The sequence below is a fragment of the Anomaloglossus baeobatrachus genome, chromosome 12 (genome assembly GCF_048569485.1).
Source record: "Anomaloglossus baeobatrachus isolate aAnoBae1 chromosome 12, aAnoBae1.hap1, whole genome shotgun sequence".
NCBI lineage: Eukaryota > Metazoa > Chordata > Amphibia > Anura > Aromobatidae > Anomaloglossus > Anomaloglossus baeobatrachus.
The window spans coordinates 18257726-18282741 of NC_134364.1; the positions used below are offsets into that span (position 1 = coordinate 18257726).

The 25016-nt window shown below is 44.1% G+C and overlaps 1 protein-coding gene across 1 annotated transcript in view; it reads right to left on the bottom strand.

The window, feature by feature from the left end:
* Positions 1–25016, bottom strand: part of EXOC3L4 (exocyst complex component 3 like 4) — a 62507-nt gene that overhangs the window by 26547 nt on the left and 10944 nt on the right. The window contains exons 4-7 of the mRNA XM_075331262.1: positions 13567–13684; positions 11600–11728; positions 8891–8991; positions 3666–3761 (exon numbers count right to left, since the gene is read on the bottom strand). Coding sequence (XP_075187377.1) covers positions 3666–3761; positions 8891–8991; positions 11600–11728; positions 13567–13684 — 444 coding nt within the window. The remainder of the gene's footprint in view (positions 1–3665; positions 3762–8890; positions 8992–11599; positions 11729–13566; positions 13685–25016) is intronic.

The following is a 25016-nucleotide window of genomic DNA, read 5'->3' on the forward strand; positions in this document are numbered from 1 at the left end:
ATCGTTCACAATAGTCGGCTGCCAGTAAACTGTAAGAAGAAAAGAAAAACAAAAACAGCTTTCCGTTATTTTTTACGATCCGTAGCATTGCGTTGTGCCACTATATGCAACGCATCCATTGCATGCGTCACACAACGCAATGCTACGGATCCCGTCCAACGCAAGTATGAAACTAGCCATACCTGCTTTTTAGGTGCAGAAAACATGCGTTTTGGACATCAAAATAATGACTTGTTATGTGCCTTTACACACACACATAATCCGACAATTAAATTTAAGAAAAATATGCATTTATTGCTATTTTAGCGATAAAATGTATATTACCGCAATAATTTTAAGAAATATATCTATTTTCATTATTTTTCCCATTAATACAGATTTGTTCCTTTTTTTCTCTTTTTTCATTGTGTTTGATTGTTTAAACTTTATTTAGCAGTGTCTTTATGTTCAAAACGCATCAGTCAAAACGCAATGGAATAGCATATAAAAACGCATAAAAAACGCGGTAAATACGCATGCGTTTTCAGCGCTATTTTGTGGTCAAAAGCAACTTTGGCAAAATCAATTACTGCCAGAGGGTGCGTTTTGACGTGCTTTTTGGACAACGCAAAGTGCGGTCATACCCTAAGTCAGGTGCGTTTTGATTAAAAAGACACTGGTTAATAAATTTTAAATATACAAACACTATGAAATAAATGATAACAAGAATCATGATTTAAATCTGTTAAAAATTAGCTAATTTATGAATAATAACTATTTGGTAATAATTATGTGAAAATTAACAAAAAATTATGGAATTTCAATCTTTTAATTGTCGGACTATGTGTCTCTGTGTAAAGGGACATATCATTCCATTAATATTAAGTTCAAAGAACATGCGTTTTCAAAGTCCAAAACGCATGTTTTCAGCATCAAAAACGCAGGTAAAACGCTAGAATTTTGAGATTTGCTGCGTTCTGACATTTCTCATTGACTTCCATGTTATCAAAAGGCAGCCAAAATGGCAAAAACAATTGCATGCTGCTTGTTTGAACGCTGAGTTTTTGCCCAAAATTATGCAAATTAAACGCAGCTAGTCTAGTGTGAGAATTTCAATATCTTCTACATCAGCTGATTTATGACCACAATATGGGAACTCCGGCACACTCACTATCACCCTTAGAGACACAGAAAATCGGAAGACATGAAGCTGATGTCAAAAATCCTTTTCTTTTTATTTTGTAGTGAAAACTGTGCCAAAAGTGCTGTACAATAGTCCGCCAATCACAACGTTTCGGCCAATATGGCCTTCTTCAGGTCGGACAGGCTTAAGAATAGAAGGACACAAAGTGGATGAATATGCACAGGACACTAATGTTTGACCAATGCTGGGATGCTGTATGGATCAAGGGATGCAAGATAGTCAGTTTCGGAATGCACTATAGGTGGAAGGTAGCACTGTTATCAAAACGTATGAGTCCCAGACATTGTATTTAATCAGTAGTATGGTGGTGCATGGTCATGCACAAAGGGTCTGGATTATATCGAAGCCAACACCTCAGTGATCCATAGTATGTGGATAGGTCTCTGACGTGATCAGAAGTCTAAGATGGCCTGTGAAATGCGATGATTTCTTGGATAATGTATAGGGATTACGGGTAAAAAGCGACAATGTGGTCACACTTGTCAGCAATTGGAAAGGAATGGATGTTGGTTCAGGTAACTACCTGACTGAGACTCCACTAGTATTTAGACTGGATAGGGGTCCTTGAGGTACAGTGGTAGGAGTCCGGGTAGCATGTGCCTGTGTGGTGTCAGGGGTGAACCGCACGTCCTATGGGTGATTTATGACCACAGACCACATCAAAGTTGAAACAAAGAGTTCATATCAGTGCAATTTTTTTTCTTTTTAATGAAATTAAATTAAAAAAATGATTACCCCCCCCCACCCTACCTCCCCCCAAGACATGCACTTAGCTACTTCCACCTTCTATGATGTCGTCCGAGAACTAACTTTCCCCCTAAATGTTTGTTTTACAGATTGTTACAAAGTATCAAAATTGAACAATTATCTAGAAGGGTCAGGGGAGAGGATGATGAAAGGCGGCCCTGTCCTCTGTGAGGGTCCCAAGACCATCTGGGTCCCAGATCACATCTGGAGCTCTCCCGGTTTTAGCTGATATTTTCGTTACCTTTTGCCTCATTTTCATCCTGCAGCGCCCTCTAGTGTTGCATGGCGGCACAGCCTGATGAATTGTATCTCCCCATGTTATTTATATACTGTGTGTGCATTGTTGTGTTTTCATGTATTCATGTTATTTATATACTGTGTGTGCATTGTTGTGTTTTCATGTATTCATATTATTTATACACTGTGTGTGCATTGTTGTGTTTTCATGTATTCCTGTTATTTGTATACTGTGTGCATTGTTGTGTTTTCATGTATTCATGTTATTTATCTACTGTGTGTGCATTGTTGTGTTTTCATGCATTCCTGTTATTTATATACTGTGTGCATTGTTGTGTTTTCATGCATTCCTGTTATTTATATACTGTGTGCATTGTTGTGTTTTCATGTATTCATGTTATTTATATACTGTGTGTGCATTGTTGTGTTTTCATGCATTCCTGTTATTTATATACTGTGTGTGCATTGTTGTGTTTTCATGTATTCCTGTTATTTGTATACTGTGTGTGCATTGTTGTGTTTTCATGTATTCCTGTTATTTGTATACTGTGTGTGCATTGTTGTGTTTTCATGCATTCCTGTTATTTTTTGTGCTGTTACAGTTTATGATGATGCACGTTTGTATTTATATCCACATTATTTGCTTTTTTTTCCAGTGGATTTGTGATTACGATCAACATTTGTTTGATGGCACCACCTAGTAGTTATAGTCATAATTGCACTTTTGAATCCACTTTTATGAATTGCATTAACGGGGTTTTCTCAATCTTTAGGGGCTGGACCAGTCAGCTTTTTGCTTTATGGGGTGCGCTGTACTCCTGATTGACAGTTTGGGTGATGGTTAAGTCTCTGACCCCAACTATGCGCTCACACAGCCTTTCCTGCATCGTCGAAGTGCAAGAGCACTAAAGCAGGCAGAACCCACTCATTTCACAAAGGGGCAGCGCTTACAAGCTCCATGACAGTACACAATCGAAATGAAAATCCCTCTGTTTTTGAGAATAGAGAGAATTTGTAACAAGTAAATAGCGAAGTTGATACTTTTTACGAGCACTTTACATTTGTATCATGTTGACATTAACTCCACGGTGTCGGGAAGCTCCAGGCATTTTTATACTGCAGAAGGAGTAAACTGAGAATCTGTCAGCGAGTTCTGTCTGGTGTGAGAATTTTAATAAGTGATCGTCCTCACTGACAATCCGTCAACTAATATTATCAGGGTGGGGCAAAAATGTGTTTCATTTCCTGTTTTTGTTTTTTTTCGCCGTACTCTTCACTAGTTGCTTGTTTGTTCATTTCTTTCACTAATTAAGATATATTTTTTGCTCAAATGGTTCTAAGTCAATAATAATGCAGCTGCCTGCTGTGTACATTCAGATACTCCAATGTCTGACATCTATGATATTCTGTGTCAGAACTTGCTGGGAGTTGTAGTTTTGCACCAGCGGGGGGGGGGGGGGGGGGGGCACGGGGGGGTTTACCTGCATTAATCACTCACCTGAGTTTTGTTAAACTATTCACATAGACAACTGTGTACTGAACAAACAGATCAGTAAAACTGGTGCCGACACAATCCTGGAAGGCAGCCTGCAGTCTGCAGAGAAAACAGACATACGCTGTAATCACTGAGGAGATCTTATACTATGTACACAGGAGAAAGCTATCACAAGACTGCACAATGTGAATGAGGCCTTCACTGCTACAAGGAGCTCACTGCATACAGATAAATACAGCCACCACTAGGGGGAGCTCACTACATACAGATTTATACAGCCACCACTAGGGGGAGCTCACTACATACAGATTTATACAGCCACCACTAGAGGGAGCTCACTACATACAGATTTATACAGCCACCACTAGAGGGAGCGCACTACATACAGATTTATACAGCCACCACTAGAGGGTGCTCACTACATACAGATTTATACAGTCACCACTAGAGAGAGCTCACTACATACAGATTTATACAGCCACCACTAGAGGGAGCTCACTACATAGAGATTTATACAGCCACCACTAGAGGGAGCTCACTACATACAGATTTATACAGTCACCACTAGAGGGAGCTCACTACATACAGATTTATACAGCCACCACTAGAGGTAGCTCACTACATACAGATTTATACAGCCACCACTAGAGGGAGCTCACTACATACAGATTTATACAGCCACCACTAGGGGGAGCTCACTACATACAGATTTATACAGCCACCACTAGAGGGAGCTCACTACATAGAGATTTATACAGCCACCACTAGAGGGAGCTCACTGCATACAGATTTATACAGCCACCACTAGAGGGAGCTCACTGCATACAGATTTATACAGTCACCATTAGAGGGAGCTCACTGCATACAGATTTATACAGCCACCACTAGAGGGAGCTCACTACATACAGATTTATACAGCCACCAGTAGAGGGAGCTCACTACACACAGATTTATACAGCCACCACTAGAGGGAGCTCAATACATACAGATTTATACAGCTACCACTAGAGGGAGCTCACTAAATACAGATTTATACAGCCACCACTAGGGGGAGCTCACTACATACAGATTTATACATCCACCACTAGGGGGAGCTCACTACATACAGATTTATACAGCCATCACTAGAGGGAGCTCACTATATACAGATTTATACAGCCACCACTAGAGGGAGCTCACTACATACAGATTTATACAGCCACCACTAGAGGGAGCTCACTACACACAGATTTATACAGCCACCACTAGAGGGAGCTCACTACACACAGATTTATACAGCCACCATTAGAGGGAGCTCACTACATACAGATTTATACAGTCTCCACTAGGGGGGAGCTCACTACATACAGATTTATACAGTCTCCACTAGAGGGAGCTCACTACATACAGATTTATACAGCCACTACTAGAGGGAGCTCACTACATACAGATTTATACAGCCACCACTAGAGGGAGCTCACTACATACAGATTTATACAGCCACCACTAGGGGGAGCTCACTACATACAGATTTACACAGCCACCACTAGAGGGAGCTCACTACATACAGATTTATACAGTCACCACTAGAGGGAGCTCACTACATAAAGATTTATACAGCCACCACTAGAGGGAGCTCACTCTATACAGATTTATACAGCCACCACTAGGGGGAGCTCACTGCATACAGATTTATACATCCACCACTAGGGGGAGCTCACTACATACAGATTTATACAGCCACCACTAGAGGGCGCTCACTACATACAGATTTATACAGTCACCACTAGAGGGAGCTCACTACATACAGATTTATACAGCCACCACTAGGAGGAGCTATCTACATACAGATTTATATAATCACTACTAGGGGGAGCTCACTACATACAGATTTATACAGCCACCACTAGAGGGAGCTCACTACATACAGATTTATACAGCCACGACTAGGGGGAGCTCACTACATACAGATTTATACAGCCACCACTAGGGGGAGCTATCTACATACAGATTTATATAATCACTACTAGGGGGAGCTCACTACATACAGATTTATACAGTCTCCACTAGGGGGAGCTCACTACATACAGATTTATACAGTCTCCACTAGAGGGAGCTCACTACATACAGATTTATACAGCCACTACTAGAGGGAGCTCACTACATACAGATTTATACAGCCACCACTAGAGGGAGCTCACTACATACAGATTTATACAGCCACCACTAGGGGGAGCTCACTACATACAGATTTACACAGCCACCACTAGAGGGAGCTCACTACATACAAATTTATACAGTCACCACTAGAGGAAGCTCACTACATAAAGATTTATACAGCCACCACTAGAGGGAGCTCACTCTATACAGATTTATACAGCCACCACTAGGGGGAGCTCACTGCATACAGATTTATACATCCACCACTAGGGGGAGCTCACTACATACAGATTTATACAGCCACCACTAGAGGGCGCTCACTACATACAGATTTATACAGTCACCACTAGAGGGAGCTCACTACATACAGATTTATACAGCCACCACTAGGGGGAGCTATCTACATACAGATTTATATAATCACTACTAGGGGGAGCTCACTACATACAGATTTATACAGCCACCACTAGAGGGAGCTCACTACATACAGATTTATACAGCCACGACTAGGGGGAGCTCACTACATACAGATTTATACAGACACCACTAGAGGGAGCTCACTACATACAGATTTATACAGCCATCACTAGAGGGAGCTCACTACATACAGATTTATACAGCCATCACTAGAGGGAGCTCACTACATACAGATTTATACAGTCACCATTAGAGGGAGCTCACTGCATACAGATTTATACAGCCACCACTAGAGGGAGCTCACTGCATACAGATTTATACAGCCACCACTAGAGGGAGCTCACTGCATACAGATTTATACAGTCACCATTAGAGGGAGCTCACTGCATACAGATTTATACAGCATTCACTAGGGGGGAGCTCACTACATACAGATTTATACAGCCACCACTAGAGGGAGCTCACTACATACAGATTTATACAGCCACCACTAGAGGGAGCTCACTACACACAGATTTATACAGCCACCACTAGAGGGAGCTCAATACATACAGATTTATACAGCTACCACTAGAGGGAGCTCACTAAATACAGATTTATACAGCCACCACTAGGGGGAGCTCACTACATACAGATTTATACAGCCACCACTAGGGGGAGCTCACTACATACAGATTTATACAGCCATCACTAGAGGGAGCTCACTACATACAGATTTATACAGCCACCACTAGAGGGAGCTCACTACATACAGATTTATACAGCCACCACTAGAGGGAGCTCACTACACACAGATTTATACAGCCACCACTAGAGGGAGCTCACTACATACAGATTTATACAGTCTCCATTAGAGGGAGCTCACTACATACAGATTTATACAGTCTCCACTAGGGGGAGCTCACTACATACAGATTTATACAGCCACTACTAGAGGGAGCTCACTACATACAGATTTATACAGCCACCACTAGAGGGAGCTCACTACATACAGATTTATACAGCCACCACTAGGGGGAGCTCACTACATACAGATTTACACAGCCACCACTAGAGGGAGCTCACTACATACAGATTTATACAGTCACCACTAGAGGGAGCTCACTACATACAGATTTATACAGCCACCACTAGAGGGAGCTCACTACATACAGATTTATACAGCCACCACTAGGGGGAGCTCACTACATACAGATTTATACAGTCACCACTAGAGGGAGCTCACTACATACAGATTTATACAGCCACCACTAGAGGGAGCTCACTACATACAGATTTATACAGCCACCACTAGAGGGAGCTCACTACACACAGATTTATACAGCCACCACTAGAGGGAGCTCACTACATACAGATTTATACAGTCTCCATTAGAGGGAGCTCACTACATACAGATTTATACAGTCTCCACTAGGGGGAGCTCACTACATACAGATTTATACAGCCACTACTAGAGGGAGCTCACTACATACAGATTTATACAGCCACCACTAGAGGGAGCTCACTACATACAGATTTATACAGCCACCACTAGGGGGAGCTCACTACATACAGATTTACACAGCCACCACTAGAGGGAGCTCACTACATACAGATTTATACAGTCACCACTAGAGGGAGCTCACTACATACAGATTTATACAGCCACCACTAGAGGGAGCTCACTACATACAGATTTATACAGCCACCACTAGGGGGAGCTCACTACATACAGATTTATACAGTCACCACTAGAGGGAGCTCACTACATACAGATTTATACAGCCACCACTAGGGGGAGCTATCTACATACAGATTTATACAGACACCACTAGAGGGAGCTCACTACATACAGATTTATACAGTCACCACTAGGGGGAGCTCACTACATACAGATTTATACAACCACCACTAGGGGGAGCTCACTACATACAGATTTATACATCCACCACTAGGGGGAGCTCACTGCATACAGATTTATACAGTCACCACTAGGGGGAGCTCACTACATACAGATTTATACAGTCACCACCAGAGGGAACTCACTACATACAGATTTATACAGCCATCACTAGAGGGAGCTCACTACATACAGATTTATACAGCCACCACTAGAGGGAGCTCACTACATACAGATTTATACAGTCACCACTAGAGGGAGCTCACTACATACAGATTTATACAGCCACCACTAGGGGGAGCTATCTACATACAGATTTATACAGACACCACTAGAGGGAGCTCACTACATACAGATTTATACAGTCACCACTAGGGGGAGCTCACTACATACAGATTTATACAACCACCACTAGGGGGAGCTCACTACATACAGATTTATACATCCACCACTAGGGGGAGATCACTGCATACAGATTTATACAGTCACCACTAGGGGGAGCTCACTACATACAGATTTATACAGTCACCACCAGAGGGAGCTCACTACATACAGATTTATACAGTCACCACTAGGGGGAGCTCACTGCATATTGTTTTTTACCCAATGCTTTATGAATTCTTGGTGACTAAGGCAACTTTTTATGGACAGACTATGATTGTTTCTTCTTATTTATGCAGTTTTGAGGCCCAGACTGCTTTTCTATAAATAATAGACAGATATTCCGAAAAGGAGAACAGATGCATTGTGTGGATATGGAGCCCTATTGCTGTATTTGGATTTAGTAACACACCTTGTGGTGAATGTTCCCAGCTCCTCTATACAAGCATTGGACGCAGAAATCTCCAGCTCCTGACAGAGCATCGCCGAGTTTCGGACATGAGTTCCTATAATCTGCAGAAAATACAAGATAAGATGCACAGAGTCATAAAAGCATAAAAGTAGCAGAGTACGACCACGGCTCGCCGGAAGTACATATTCCATAAATATTTATACCCAAATATTGCCATACAGTGCACAATACTGCCATTCAGAGTCAGCATGCCATCCCCATGCATTGTGGAGGTGACAATGTGGAGCCGTGAAGGGGTCAGTGATAAATCCCACTTTTGTCCAAGGCTGTAAACAGTTAATGAAGTTCCTGGATGTCTTTACAAAGGTAAATAGTAAAGTCATTGGTGTCCTTGGGCAGTAAAGGGTCATTCCCATCAGCACAGATGGCTATTGTCTGACAGATTGGGAAAACAAGCAGAAATATGAAACCTTTTTTGTTTACAGCTCGTCGCCTAGGAGACCGACCACTTCTGCTGTCCTGTTTTTAAGCACTTTGCTGGGGTTAGGAGGTGACGGCGTGCTCCATCGATCCTGGCCAGTTTCAGAGCAGCGCTTACAAGCCTAATAGAAAAGAGTTTGTAAGCACAGTGCATTTTTTGCTGTGTAGCAGAGGTGGTCGATCTCCATGGCAACAAGTTCTACGCAAAACAAAAGTGTTAATATCTCAGATAAGACTAAACATTTTATAAATATTTCTGGTATTTAGCAGCTTTATGCGACAATATCCATGTATGAAGACGGGAATACCCCTTTAAATCCAGCATTGCATTGTAAAGTGTTTGGCGTCAGATATTTAAATTTCTTGACTCCAACAATTAAAACACTTTGTACGCCGGAGATCCGCGATTGTGATGCCAGTGTACCGGCCATTGAAATGCAAATGGGTCTAAAATTGCAGTTTCCGAATCCCCCATCTCCCGCTCTGCGCCCGTTAGCGGCTGTGAACACTCCCATCATCCACATGAATCACCGCGCTGCAGAGAAAGAATAACCGCCAGCTTCGCTTTATTCCACAAGGTAAACGCCAAAATATTTACTGCTGGAGAAAACCTTCGGGAACGTAAATTATTTTCAGGATCGCCGGGCAAGACGATTGCTAAACTGCAGCTTCATGCAAATAATCGTGCTCGGCTGCGCAGAGGGCAGGCAGCGGAGATCACAGCCAGGCAGGCCTTAGAGGGAAGGTTCATCAGAATATGATATGTTTCATATTTGATAGGATCATCCTCCAAATACTGAAATATTCACATTTTCACACTGGACATTACAGTATAAAGGCAATTGATATTTTGTGTTTTTGAATATCACTTATCTGTGTGGACTGGGATTAGTCAGCAGAGTCATCTCACTGTCATTAGAGTGGGACATTGCCGGCAGAGTCATCTCACTGTCATTAGAGGAGGACATTGCCGGCAGAGTCATCTCACTGTCATTAGAGGAGGACATTTCCAGCAGAGTCATCTCATTATCATTAGAGGAGGACATTGCCAGCAGAGTCATCTCATTATCATTAGAGGAGGACATTGCCAGCAGAGTCATCTCGTTATCATTAGAGGAGGACATTGCCGGCAGAGTCATCTCGTTATCATTAGAGGAGGACATTGCTGGCAGAGTCATCTCGTTATCATTAGAGGAGGACATTGCCAGCAGAGTCATCTCGTTATCATTAGAGGAGGACATTGCTGGCAGAGTAAACTCCTTTATCATTAGAGGAGGACATTGCCGGCAGAGTCATCTCGTTATCATTAGAGGAGGACATTGCCGGCAGAGTCATCTTGTTATCATTAGAGGAGGACATTGCTGGCAGAGTCATCTCGTTATTATTAGAGGTGGACATTGCCGGCAGAGTCATTTCGTTATCATTAGAGGTGGACATAGCCGGCAGAGTCATTTCATTATCATTAGAGGAGGACATTGCCGGCAGAGTCATATTGTTATCATTAGAGGAGGCCATTGCCGGCAGAGTCATCTCATTATCATTAGAGGAGGACATTGCCGGCAGGGTCATCTCATTATCATTAGAGGAGGACATTGCCGGCAGAGTCATCTCATTATTATTATTATGGGACATTGCCGGCAGAGTCATCTCATTATCATTAGAGGAGGACATTGCCGGCAGAGTCATCTCGTTATCATTAGAGGAGGACATTGCCAGCAGAGTCATCTCATTATTATTATTATGGGACATTGCCGGCAGAGTCATCTCATTATTATTATGGGACACTGCTGGCAGAGTCATCTCATTATCATTAGAGGAGGACATTGCCGGCAGAGTCATCTCATTATCATTAGAGGAGGACATTGCCGGCAGAGTCATCTCATTATTATTATTATGGGACATTGCCGGCAGAGTCATCTCATTATTATTATGGGACATTGCCGGCAGAGTCATCTCATTATCATTAGAGGAGGACATTGCCGGCAGAGTCATCTCGTTTTCATTAGAGGAGGACATTGCCGGCAGAGTCATCTCATTATTATTATTATGGGACATTGCCGGCAGAGTCATCTCATTATCATTAGAGGAGGACATTGCTGGCAGAGTCCTCTCGTTATCATTAGAGGAGGACATTGCCGGCAGAGTCATCTCATTATTATTATTATGGGACATTGCCGGCAGAGTCATCTCGGTATCATCATCTGAGTGAGTCCAGACCAGCACACTTACCTCCTCAATGTCTGTGTACACGGGTAGGTGGCAGCTGTCTGTCAATATCAGTTCCTCCACCTCTTCCCCATTCTGCCAGTTCTTCTTCTCCATTTCTATGATGTTGTTCATATACATCCTGACTGTTTCCTAGAAGGGAGGATGTTAGGAGTCACCATATGTGAATGCCCCATTGTGTATTGCATGAGATGATAGGGAAGCTGGGACTTTATATAGGGAAGAAGTGACTTTTATAGAGACTTTTCTATATCAGGAAGAAGTGGACGTTGTATGGCTACAGGAGGATTGGACTCAGCGGCAGATTACACTGATCCACCATCAACACCTCCAGGGGCAGCTGAGGATGACCCCTGGAACGAGGATGCCTAGCTGAGAACTGCCTCTACTCCCCAAGGCACAGCTTATTCCTGCAGCCACCACTAGGGGCAGCATATTACATACTGATTACTAGAAGTATAAATGTGTGTGCAGTGAGCTCCCCCTAGTGGAGGCTCTAGAAAGCCATCATTTTTTTTGTTAAGAGGATATTGTCATATTTTAATGATTGCTGGAGGTCAAAGCTTTAAGAATCCAACAATCCTGAGAATGAAGAGGCCACATCTCTGCTTCATTGCTGCATCCCCTTCACAGCTTTTCTGACACTGTACTGTTAAATAAATAAACTATGAGGAGGAGGCAATGCTGAAAAAGCACCCCGGTCTCATCATTTATAGGATCAGGGGGAACCCTAGAGGGCAGATCCCTCAATGACGGACCCAGAAGTCAGACCCCCGGTGATTGCTCAGTCATGGTTTATGCTACTGATCCTATATTGCCTCCAATTACAATTAATAACAAACATATAAAGAGATATATAAGATCTTCTCCATGTCTCAGGAGTTCAGCCATATGCTGCTGTAAAACAACTGTCTGCAGTAGGAGCCTCCCCCCTTTTGCCATGTCCTGCTGTAAAACAACTGTCTGCAGTGGGAGCCTCCCCTCTCTTATTCTGTCATGTCCTGCTGTAAGACAACTGTCTGTCTGCAGCAGGAGTCTCCCTCCTCTTACTCTGTCATGTTGTGCTGTAAAACACCTAACTGCAGCAGGAGCCTCCTCCCTCTTGCTATGTTCTGCTGTAAGACAACTGTCTTCATGAGGATCCTCCCACCTCTTTCCCTGCCATGTCCTGTTGTAAGACAACTGTCTGCAGCAGGAGCCTCCCCCCTCTTGCTATGTTCTGCTGTAAGACAACTGTCTTCATGAGGATCCTCCCCCCTCTTTCCCTGCCATGTCCTGCTGTAAGACAACTGTCTGCAGCAGGAGCCTTACCCCTTTCCCTGCCATGTCCTGCTGTAAGACAACTGTCTGCAGCAGGAGCCTCCCCCCTCTTGCCCTGCCATGTCATACTGTGAGACAACTATCTGTGGCAGGACCCTCCCGTCTCTTGTCCTACCATGTCCTGCTGTAAGACAACTATCTGCAGCAGGAGCCTCCCCCCTCTTTCCCTGCCTGTAATAGGACAAAAGATTACTAATCCCCACCCTCTTGGCTTAGCATCAGCTGACCACCAGTAGATGGTGGAACTGATCAGCAGGAGATTAACCCTTTATTCTCAGGATGATACAGAAAATACTGCTGGGTAAAACTTTTTAATTTCTAGTTTTTAGCGGGAGAAACAGACCCCCTGTACAGGTGAGTGACCCTTTTACTAGCCGAAGGGGAGAGAAAGCTGCTCTGACCGCTGACTCCAACTTCCCAGCATTGTCTGTTGGGGGTTTCCGGCCAATCCTTATAAAAGTGTTTTAAAAGCAGCTGCACATTTTTTCCATTGGTTCTGTCCGGTATTGAAGTGGATAAACTGCAATACCCCACACAGCCTGTGGACAGAGGTGGCGCTATTTTGAGAAATAAGCAGACAAGTTTTTGTATTCCTGGACAATCCCTTTAATTTTATATTAGAAAGGACGGACATTATTCCACAGCATTACCTGCAATGTCCGGATATAATCTTTTTTCAGTTTTTCAAGACATTCTCCTTCCAGCAGAGGGCGCACACTAAAAGGGTTCAGATCTGCGTGAAGGTCCGGATTTCCCATAAACTGATCGCTGCAAGGGTTAAACAGACGAAATGAGTAGTAATGAGGGAAAGCAGGGTGGCGAGGAAGGGGAACCTCAAAGCCCTAGTGCATGCTGGGAGTTGTAGTTCTGTAAGAGCTGAAGAGTCATAAATGATAAACTACCAATCCAGCGATAGTGTAACTACCAGAACAAGACGAGTCCGAAATTTACATTTTCCGGGGAGTTTTTTTTTATTTTGGGTGTGGGGGGGGTCTTTAATAGATTCTCCAGGAGAGTGGCTCTCCAGCTCAGACGCGATTGCGGGTAAGTACATTGATTTTCCCATCAGTGTGTTACCCACTTGAGATACCAGATTGTCAGAGATGGCGGCGGATCTGTTGCCATGGCGACTGCTCGGGGGTTACGTTCCGGCGAGCGCTCTGGCAGAAGGACACTTATCCAATATGGGAAGTGACTCTCAAGGTTCCTTCTTATCCCCCCCCCTCAACTCGGCGGCGTGCTGATAAATGCACTTTCCTCCCGGCGGAGGCTCATAAACGCGGAATGTGATTACAGGTACGGAGAAAGCACTTAATTCAGCGCGAGGACGCGTGTCGTCACAGTGTGCCACCGACGGATTAATCCTTCCTAGATTTCTAATGTAAACCTATCAAACCCACGAGTTTTAACCCTTTAGGTACAGCAGAACAGTAAAATCACTTCCCATAAATTTGTACTTTTTTTTTCCTGGTGTAAAAGCCGCTTTTCTCCTGAATCCGGCGACGTTTTTCATTTGTTCCTGCGCCTTTCCAATCCTGAGATATGGCCTCTTCTTCTCTATAGTCTTGTGGGCGTGGTCTTCAACTCTTTTGTGGGCGTCGACTTTAGGAGCACACCCAATTGGCTAAAAAGCCCATATTTCCATACAAGGAAGAGGATCTCATATCTCAGGAACGAAAAGGCGCAGGAACAAAAGAAAAACATCGCCGGATTCAGGAGAAGAGCAGCATTTACACCAGGTAAAATAAATACACATTTCTGGCAAGTGACACGTCCCCTTTAAATGATTGTTTGATGCTTCAGACTGATGGGGATTGAAGAGTGAATATTTTTGCGATTTTTTTTTTTCTTTTTTGTTATGTGCTTCTAAATAAATGTAACAACGTGGAATAAAAATCTGCTACTATTTTGTGTACGCAGCTCTCATGCATCTATGTTTTGCCATGGTTACAGACCACAAACAAACCTTATGTGGTCTTATCACGTATCTGACCCCCTTGTCTATGAACAAAAAGCAGAAAGGATGAAGTTCCCGACAACAACCAAAAAGACACACACATCTGCATTGGAGCTGCATACATGAAACGGCTGGAGAATTATTTAAAATTGAGACATGTTTTTGGGGGTGGGAGAAACTGGATGTTGCACCATTACGTTTCACTCTTGTGCTGCTCAATGTGTACATCACTGACTGTAAGGACAGCATTTTGGGTTTAGGGAAAGAGCAACACCATGAGTCACTGGCATTTAGTGTTCTGGAGATCCTTTTCCTTGAATTAGAAGTGGAGAGGAGGGAGCTGGAGCTGCAGGTTATCGAGGACCAGAGCGGCCTGAGAGCCTAGCACCCCTCACTGGTGCTAGTGACATCACTCTGTCATACACAGTCATCTCTTTGCAGCCCGAGGAGCAAACCCAAAAGTGTTCCTCACCTGTCTACTACAAGAATTGGACTTCAGGCCTTGTTCACACTTGGGTGGGTTGTCACCCAGCTTTTCCTGTAACTCAATGACATAAACATCTGCAATAAGTTGCAAAGCCCATGAGATACCAGATACAGCAATGGAGAGAAGTGATGCTAACGGTATAGACTATTAGACAAGTCCTGCAAGTGTCAGTCTGCACTGTAGGTCTAGGTTATTCATGAACCAGGAAAGGGGGTAAATAGGGTCTATATGGGAAAGATGGATGAATGGATAGAAAGATAGATAGAAAGATAGATAGATAGAGGGATAGATAGATAGATAGATAGATAGATAGAGGGAGAGATAGATAGATAGAGGAATAGATAGATAGAGGGAGAGATAGAGGGATAGATAGATAGATAGATAGATAGATAGATAGATAGATAGAGGGATAGATAGATAGAGGGATAGATAGATAGATAGATATATAGAGGGATAGATAGAGGGAGAGATAGATAGATAGACAGATAGATAGATATATAGATAGATAGATATATAGATAGATAGATAGATAGATAGATAGAGGGAGAGATAGATAGATAGATAGATAGATAGAGGGATAGATAGATAGATGGATAGAGGGAGAGATAGAAAGATAGATAGATAGATAGATAGATAGATAGAGGGATAGATAGATAGAGGGATAGCTAGATAGATAGAGGGATAGATAGATAGATAGACGAATAGATAGATAGATAATAGATAGATAGAGGGATAGATAGATAAATAGATAGATAGACGGATAGATATATAGATAATAGATAGATAGATAGATAGAGGGATAGATAGATAGATAGAGGGAGAGATAGAAAGATAGATAGATAGAGGGAGAGATAGATAGATAGAGGGAGAGATAGATAGATAGAGGGAGAGATAGAAAGATAGATAGATAGATAGATAGATAGATAGATAGATAGATAGAGGGATAGATAGATAGATAGATAGATAGAGGGAGAGATAGAAAGATAGATAGATAGATAGATAAAGGGATAGATAGATAGAGGGATAGCTAGATAGATAGAGGGATAGATAGATAGATAGACGAATAGATAGATAGATAATAGATAGATCGAGGGATAGATAGATAGATAGATAAATAGATAGATAGACGGATAGATATATAGATAATAGATAGATAGATAGAGGGATAGATAGATAGACGGATAGATAATAGATAGATAGATAGACGGATAGATAGATAATAGATAGATAGATAGATAGATAGAGGGATAGATAGAGGGATAGATAGAGGGATAGATAGATAGATAGAGGGATAGATAGAGGGATAGATAGATAGAGGGATAGATAGATAGATAGATAGATAGAGGGATAGATAGATACATAGATAGAGGGATAGATAGATAGAGGGATAGATAGAGGGATAGATAGATAGATAGATAGAGGGATAGATAGATAGAGGGATAGATAGAGGGATAGATAGATAGAGGGATAGATAGATAGATAGATAGATAGAGGGATATATAGAGGAATAGATAGAGGGATAGATAGAGGGATAGATAGATAGATAGAGGGATAGATAGATGGATAGATAGAGGGATAGATAGAGGGATAGATAGATAGAGGGATAGATAGATAGATAGAGGGATAGATAGATAGATAGAGGGATAGATAGATAGATAGAGAGATAGATAGAGGGATAGATAGAGGGATAGATAGATAGAGGGATAGATAGATAGATAGATAGATAGATAGATAGATAGATAGATAGAGAGATAGATAGAGGGATAGATAGATAGATAGATAGATAGATAGATAGATAGATAGTTAGAGGGATAGATAGAGGGATAGATAGATAGATAATAGATAGAGGGATAGATAGATAGGAGGGAGACTCACTGGGAAGATACACACTAAACTCCCATGTAGGAAGGAGTGTAGTAGACTACGCCATTACAGATATGGACCCGGCAAATATTAGCGCCTTCATAGTCACCCCACAAACGCACCTGTCAGACCACAGCCAACTTCTCCTGTACATAAAATCTACAGAGAAACCATCCACACAAAAGCCACAGCAGAGCAGCCTCTACAAGCGACCTCCATCCTATAAATGGTCCAAGACGTCAGAAATAAAATATAAAGAGGCTCCCAACAGACCGGAATTACAGGAGATGCTCCACAACTTCTACAGCTACAAGTATAAGTCAAACCCAGAAGGAGTGAATCAAGCTGCAAAAGACCTCAACAAAATATTCCACACCATGGCCAAATTGTCCGACCTCAAACAAGTCAACTACAAGAGGCCAAAAGAAAAGCAGATCAATGGTTGGTTTGACAAAGAGTGTAAAGCCGTTCGAAAGACCCTGAGAACAGCCTCAAACAATAAACACAGAGACCCCAACAACCCAGACCTGAGGGAAGCCTATGACACCATACAAAAGCAGTACAAAACCATCCTCAGGAGGAAGAAGCAGAGCTACATCTCTACCAAACTTAGCCAACTCCAAGACGCCCTCCAAGACAACTCCTTCTGGGAAATATGGAACCACATGGACACAAAGAGCAAGAAAAAGAATGACACCCATATCCAAAATGGCAACATCTGGCTCCAGTACTTCAGAGACCTTTACAAAGACATCCCAAAAGAAGGACTAAGCCAAGAGCAGGAAAACATAACATCAAAACTAAAGGCAATGGAAGAGAAAATCAAAAACTTCCAAAACCCACTGGACACACCAATTACATTACAGGAAGTTGCAGAGAAAATCACTTCCATAAAGTGTAAAAAATCTAGTGGTCTGGATGGAATCCCCCCAGAGATGTTGAAGTACAGCCCACCAGAAATTCAAGCTGCAATGGTTAAACTGTTCAACATTGTGCTGAGTGCTGGTTACTTCCCTCGTACCTGGAACCAAGGACTCATTACACCGATCCACAAGAGTGGGGACAGGTATGACCCTGCCAACTACAGAGGCATATGTGTCAGCAGTAACTTGGGAAAACTGTTCAACAGCATCCTAAACAAAAGGATCATCAGTTTCCTTACCGAGCACAATGTCTTGAGCAAAAGCCAAGCAGGGTTCGTGCCAAACCACCGCACCACGGACCACATCTACACCCTGCACAGTCTCATTCAGAGCCACGTCCACAATACAAAGCATGGGAAGATATACGCCTGCTTTGTAGACTTTAAAAAGGCCTTTGACTCAGTGTGGCACCCGGGCTTGTTCTTAAAAATGCTGGAAAGCGGAATAGGAGGAAAGACCTATGATGTCATCAAAAGCTCCTACACCGAGAACCTCTGCAGCGTGAGTGTGAACGGTAGAAGAACGGCTTATTTCCAGCAGAGCCGAGGAGTCAGACAGGGCTGCAGCCTAAGTCCAACGCTCTTCAATATTTACATCAATGAGCTGGCTACTGCTCTAGAATCTTCACCGGCTCCAGGTCTCACACTCCATGATGCCCAGGTGAAATTCTTGCTCTATGCAGATGACCTACTGCTGGTGTCACCAACCGAGAAAGGTCTCCAAGACAACCTACAAATCTTGGAGAAATTCAGCTCCACATGGGCACTACCGATCAATCTAAAGAAAACCAACATCATGGTGTTCCAGAAGAGAAAAAGAAGATTTGACCAGCATCCTTCATTTGTCCTAAACGGCTACACTCTAACAGGAACAGACAAATACACCTACTTGGGCCTGGAAATTCACCAGTCAGGGAGCTTCAAACAAGCCATAGAGACCCTGAAAAACAAGGCCTGCAAAACCTTTTATGCCATCCGAAGGACATTGTATCATCTGAAGCCACCAGTGAGGGTCTGGCTAAAAATCTTCGATTCCATCATTGCCCCAATCCTCCTGTACGGCAGCGAAGTCTGGGGCCCTCACACTTACCCAGATTGGTCAAGGTGGGATTCCAGCCCAACAGAAATATTCCACCTGGAATTCTGTAAGCACCTTCTCCAGGTCCATCGAAGCACCTCCAACAGTGCCTGTCGAGCTGAGCTGGGCAGATTCCCTCTACACCTAGCAGCTCTGAAGAGGTCACTATCATTTCAGGCTCACCTACAGAGTAGCAATCCAAACTCCCATCACCACAAAGCTCTGATATATATACGTGGGCCAGATGAACCAGGACCCCGGGCACAGCCCTCCCAAACCCAACTGGACAAAATAACCAATCACAGCAGCCTGACAAGAACCAGAATCAGGAAGATGGTAGACGAGGGCCAGGAGAGGTATGTCAGTGACTGGAGGACCGACATCAACACCTCACAGAAACTGACCACGTACCAGAGACTACAGAGAGACTACAGACTGGCCCCGTATCTGGAGAAAATCCCGGACCCCAGAGACCGCAGGACCCTGAGCCGATATAGACTCAGTGCCCACAGTCTAGCCATCGAATCCGGACGTCACAAGCAGAGCTACAAGCCCAGGGAGGACAGACTGTGCCAACACTGTGACCTGGAGGCCGTGGAGGATGAAACCCACTTCCTGCTACACTGCACCAAGTACTCAGCAGTGAGGGACACTCACTTCAGGAGACTCTCCCATCTCTTCCCGGATTTCAGCTCCATGAAGGAGGAAGAGAAAATATATATCCTGCTGGGGGAAGAAGAGAGCGCAGTGGAGATAGCAGCGCAGTATGTGAGCGAATGCCATAGACTTCGAGAAAGAGAACTATGATAAGTCATGGACTTCCATAGCCCCCCATCCCAGATGTGGCCCCCCCAATCCCCACCCTGGATATGTCCCATCCACCGTTACCACAGTCCCACCGTGGATATGCCCCATCATAAGCCATGGACTTCCATAGCCCCCATCCTAGAAGTGCCCCCACAGTCCCCACCCTGGATGAGCCCCATCCATCCTTCCTACAGTCCCCACCCACCATCCCCACAGCCCCAGCCCCTAATGTACACTTGCTTTGGCAAAACTAATTTGTATTTGGTCCTGCCAATAAAGCTTATTTGATTTGATTTGATTTGATTTGATTTGATAGAGGGATAGATAGATAGAGGGATAGATAGATAGATAGATAGATAAAGGGATGGATAGATAGAGGGATAGAGGGATAGATAGAGGGATAGATAGAGGGATAGATAGAGGGATAGATAGAGGGATAGATAGAGGGATAGATAGAGGGATAGATAGATATAGAGAGAAACAGCTATGACAGTACAGTCAACAAAAGTGGCAAAAAGCTCCTGAACTTATGTAAAAGTTTAGGTCTTCATATTCTTAATGGACGTACAAAGGGAGACTCACTGGGAAGATACACACTAAACTCCCATGTAGGAAGGAGTGTAGTAGACTACGCCATTACAGATATGGACCCGGCAAATATTAGCGCCTTCATAGTCACCCCACAAACGCACCTGTCAGACCACAGCCAACTTCTCCTGTACATAAAATCTACAGAGAAACCATCCACACAAAAGCCACAGCAGAGCAGCCTCTACAAGCGACCTCCATCCTATAAATGGTCCAAGACGTCAGAAATAAAATATAAAGAGGCTCCCAACAGACCGGAATTACAGGAGATGCTCCACAACTTCTACAGCTACAAGTACAAGTCAAACCCAGAAGGAGTGAATCAAGCTGCAAAAGACCTCAACAAAATATTCCACACCATGGCCAAATTGTCCGACCTCAAACAAGTCAACTACAAGAGGCCAAAAGAAAAGCAGATCAATGGTTGGTTTGACAAAGAGTGTAAAGCCGTCCGAAAGACCCTGAGAACAGCCTCAAACAATAAACACAGAGACCCCAACAACCCAGACCTGAGGGAAGCCTATGACACCATACAAAAGCAGTACAAAACCATCCTCAGGAGGAAGAAGCAGAGCTACATCTCTACCAAACTTAGCCAACTCCAAGACGCCCTCCAAGACAACTCCTTCTGGGAAATATGGAACCACATGGACACAAAGAGCAAGAAAAAGAATGACACCCATATCCAAAATGGCAACATCTGGCTCCAGTACTTCAGAGACCTCTACAAAGACATCCCAAAAGAAGGACTAAGCCAAGAGCAGGAAAACATAACATCAAAACTAAAGGCAATGGAAGAGAAAATCAAAAACTTCCAAAACCCACTGGACACACCAATTACATTACAGGAAGTTGCAGAGAAAATCACTTCCATAAAGTGTAAAAAATCTAGTGGTCTGGATGGAATCCCCCCAGAGATGTTGAAGTACAGCCCACCAGAAATTCAAGCTGCAATGGTTAAACTGTTCAACATTGTGCTGAGTGCTGGTTACTTCCCTCGTACCTGGAACCAAGGACTCATTACACCGATCCACAAGAGTGGGGACAGGTATGACCCTGCCAACTACAGAGGCATATGTGTCAGCAGTAACTTGGGAAAACTGTTCAACAGCATCCTAAACAAAAGGATCATCAGTTTCCTTACCGAGCACAATGTCCTGAGCAAAAGCCAAGCAGGGTTCGTGCCAAACCACCGCACCACGGACCACATCTACACCCTGCACAGTCTCATTCAGAGCCACGTCCACAATACAAAGCATGGGAAGATATACGCCTGCTTTGTAGACTTTAAAAAGGCCTTTGACTCAGTGTGGCACCCGGGCTTGTTCTTAAAAATGCTGGAAAGCGGAATAGGAGGAAAGACCTATGATGTCATCAAAAGCTCCTACACCGAGAACCTCTGCAGCGTGAGTGTGAACGGTAGAAGAACGGCTTATTTCCAGCAGAGCCGAGGAGTCAGACAGGGCTGCAGCCTAAGTCCAACGCTCTTCAATATTTACATCAATGAGCTGGCTACTGCTCTAGAATCTTCACCTGCTCCAGGTCTCACACTCCATGATGCCCAGGTGAAATTCTTGCTCTATGCAGATGACCTACTGCTGGTGTCACCAACCGAGAAAGGTCTCCAAGACAACCTACAAATCTTGGAGAAATTCAGCTCCACATGGGCACTACCGATCAATCTAAAGAAAACCAACATCATGGTGTTCCAGAAGAGAAAAAGAAGATTTGACCAGCATCCTTCATTTGTCGTAAACGGCTGCACTCTAACAGGAACAGACAAATACACCTACTTGGGCCTGGAAATTCACCAGTCAGGGAGCTTCAAACAAGCCATAGAGACCCTGAAAAACAAGGCCTGCAAAACCTTTTATGCCATCCGAAGGACATTGTATCATCTGAAGCCACCAGTGAGGGTCTGGCTAAAAATCTTCGATTCCATCATTGCCCCAATCCTCCTGTACGGCAGCGAAGTCTGGGGCCCTCACACTTACCCAGATTGGTCAAGGTGGGATTCCAGCCCAACAGAAATATTCCACCTGGAATTCTGTAAGCACCTTCTCCAGGTCCATCGAAGCACCTCCAACAGTGCCTGTCGAGCTGAGCTGGGCAGATTCCCTCTACACCTAGCAGCTCTGAAGAGGTCACTATCATTTCAGGCTCACCTACAGAGTAGCAATCCAAACTCCCATCACCACAAAGCTCTGATATATATACGTGGGCCAGATGAACCAGGACCCCTGGCACAGCCCTCCCAAACCCAACTGGACAAAATAACCAATCACAGCAGCCTGACAAGAACCAGAATCAGGAAGATGGTAGACGAGGGCCAGGAGAGGTACATCAGTGACTGGAGGACCGACATCAACACCTCACAGAAACTGACCACGTACCAGAGACTACAGAGAGACTACAAACTGGCCCCATATCTGGAGAAACTCCCGGACCCCAGAGACCGCAGGACCCTGAGCCGATATAGACTCAGTGCCCACAGTCTAGCCATCGAATCCGGACGTCACAAGCAGAGCTACAAGCCCAGGGAGGACAGACTGTGCCAACACTGTGACCTGGAGGCCCTGGAGGATGAAACCCACTTCCTGCTACACTGCACCAAGTACTCAGCAGTGAGGGACACTCACTTCAGGAGACTCTCCCATCTCTTCCCGGATTTCAGCTCCATGAAGGAGGAAGAGAAAATATATATCCTGCTGGGGGAAGAAGAGAGCGCAGTGGAGATAGCAGCGCAGTATGTGAGCGAATGTCATAGACTCCGAGAAAGAGAACTATGATAAGTCATGGACTTCCATAGCCCCCCATCCCAGATGTGGCCCCCCCAATCCCCACCCTGGATATGTCCCATCCACCGTTACCACAGTCCCACCGTGGATATGCCCCATCATAAGCCATGGACTTCCATAGCCCCCATCCTAGAAGTGCCCCCACAGTCCCCACCCTGGATGAGCCCCATCCATCCTTCCTACAGTCCCCACCCACCATCCCCACAGCCCCAGCCCCTAATGTACACTTGCTTTGGCAAAACTAATTTGTATTTGGTCCTGCCAATAAAGCTTATTTGATTTGATTTGATTTGATTTGATAGAGAGATAGATAGAGGGATAGATAGATAGATAGAGGGATAGATAGAGGGATAGATAGAGGGATAGATAGATAGATAATAGATAGAGGGATAGATAGATAGATAGATAGATAGAGGGATAGATAGATAGATAAAGGGATGGATAGATAGATAGATAGATAGATAGATAAAGGATGGATAGATAGAGGGATAGATAGATAGAGGGATAGAGGGATAGATAGATAGAGAGATAGATAGATAGATAGAGGGATAGATAGAGGGATAGATAGATAGATAATAGATAGAGGGATAGATAGAAAACCAACATCATGGTGTTCCAGAAGAGAAAAAGAAGATTTGACCAGCATCCTTCATTTGTCCTAAACGGCTGCACTCTAACAGGAACAGACAAATACACCTACTTGGGCCTGGAAATTCACCAGTCAGGGAGCTTCAAACAAGCCATAGAGACCCTGAAAAACAAGGCCTGCAAAACCTTTTATGCCATCCGAAGGACATTGTATCATCTGAAGCCACCAGTGAGGGTCTGGCTAAAAATCTTCGATTCCATCATTGCCCCAATCCTCCTGTACGGCAGCGAAGTCTGGGGCCCTCACACTTACCCAGATTGGTCAAGGTGGGATTCCAGCCCAACAGAAATATTCCACCTGGAATTCTGTAAGCACCTTCTCCAGGTCCATCGAAGCACCTCCAACAGTGCCTGTCGAGCTGAGCTGGGCAGATTCCCTCTACACCTAGCAGCTCTGAAGAGGGCACTATCATTTCAGGCTCACCTACAGAGTAGCAATCCAAACTCCCATCACCACAAAGCTCTGATATATATACGTGGGCCAGATGAACCAGGACCCCGGGCACAGCCCTCCCAAACCCAACTGGACAAAATAACCAATCACAGCAGCCTGACAAGAACCAGAATCAGGAAGATGGTAGACGAGGGCCAGGAGAGGTATGTCAGTGACTGGAGGACCGACATCAACACCTCACAGAAACTGACCACGTACCAGAGTCTACAGAGAGACTACAGACTGGCCCCGTATCTGGAGAAAATCCCGGACCCCAGAGACCGCAGGACCCTGAGCCGATATAGACTCAGTGCCCACAGTCTAGCCATCGAATCCGGACGTCACAAGCAGAGCTACAAGCCCAGGGAGGACAGACTGTGCCAACACTGTGACCTGGAGGCCCTGGAGGATGAAACCCACTTCCTGCTACACTGCACCAAGTACTCAGCAGTGAGGGACACTCACTTCAGGAGACTCTCCCATCTCTTCCCGGATTTCAGCTCCATGAAGGAGGAAGAG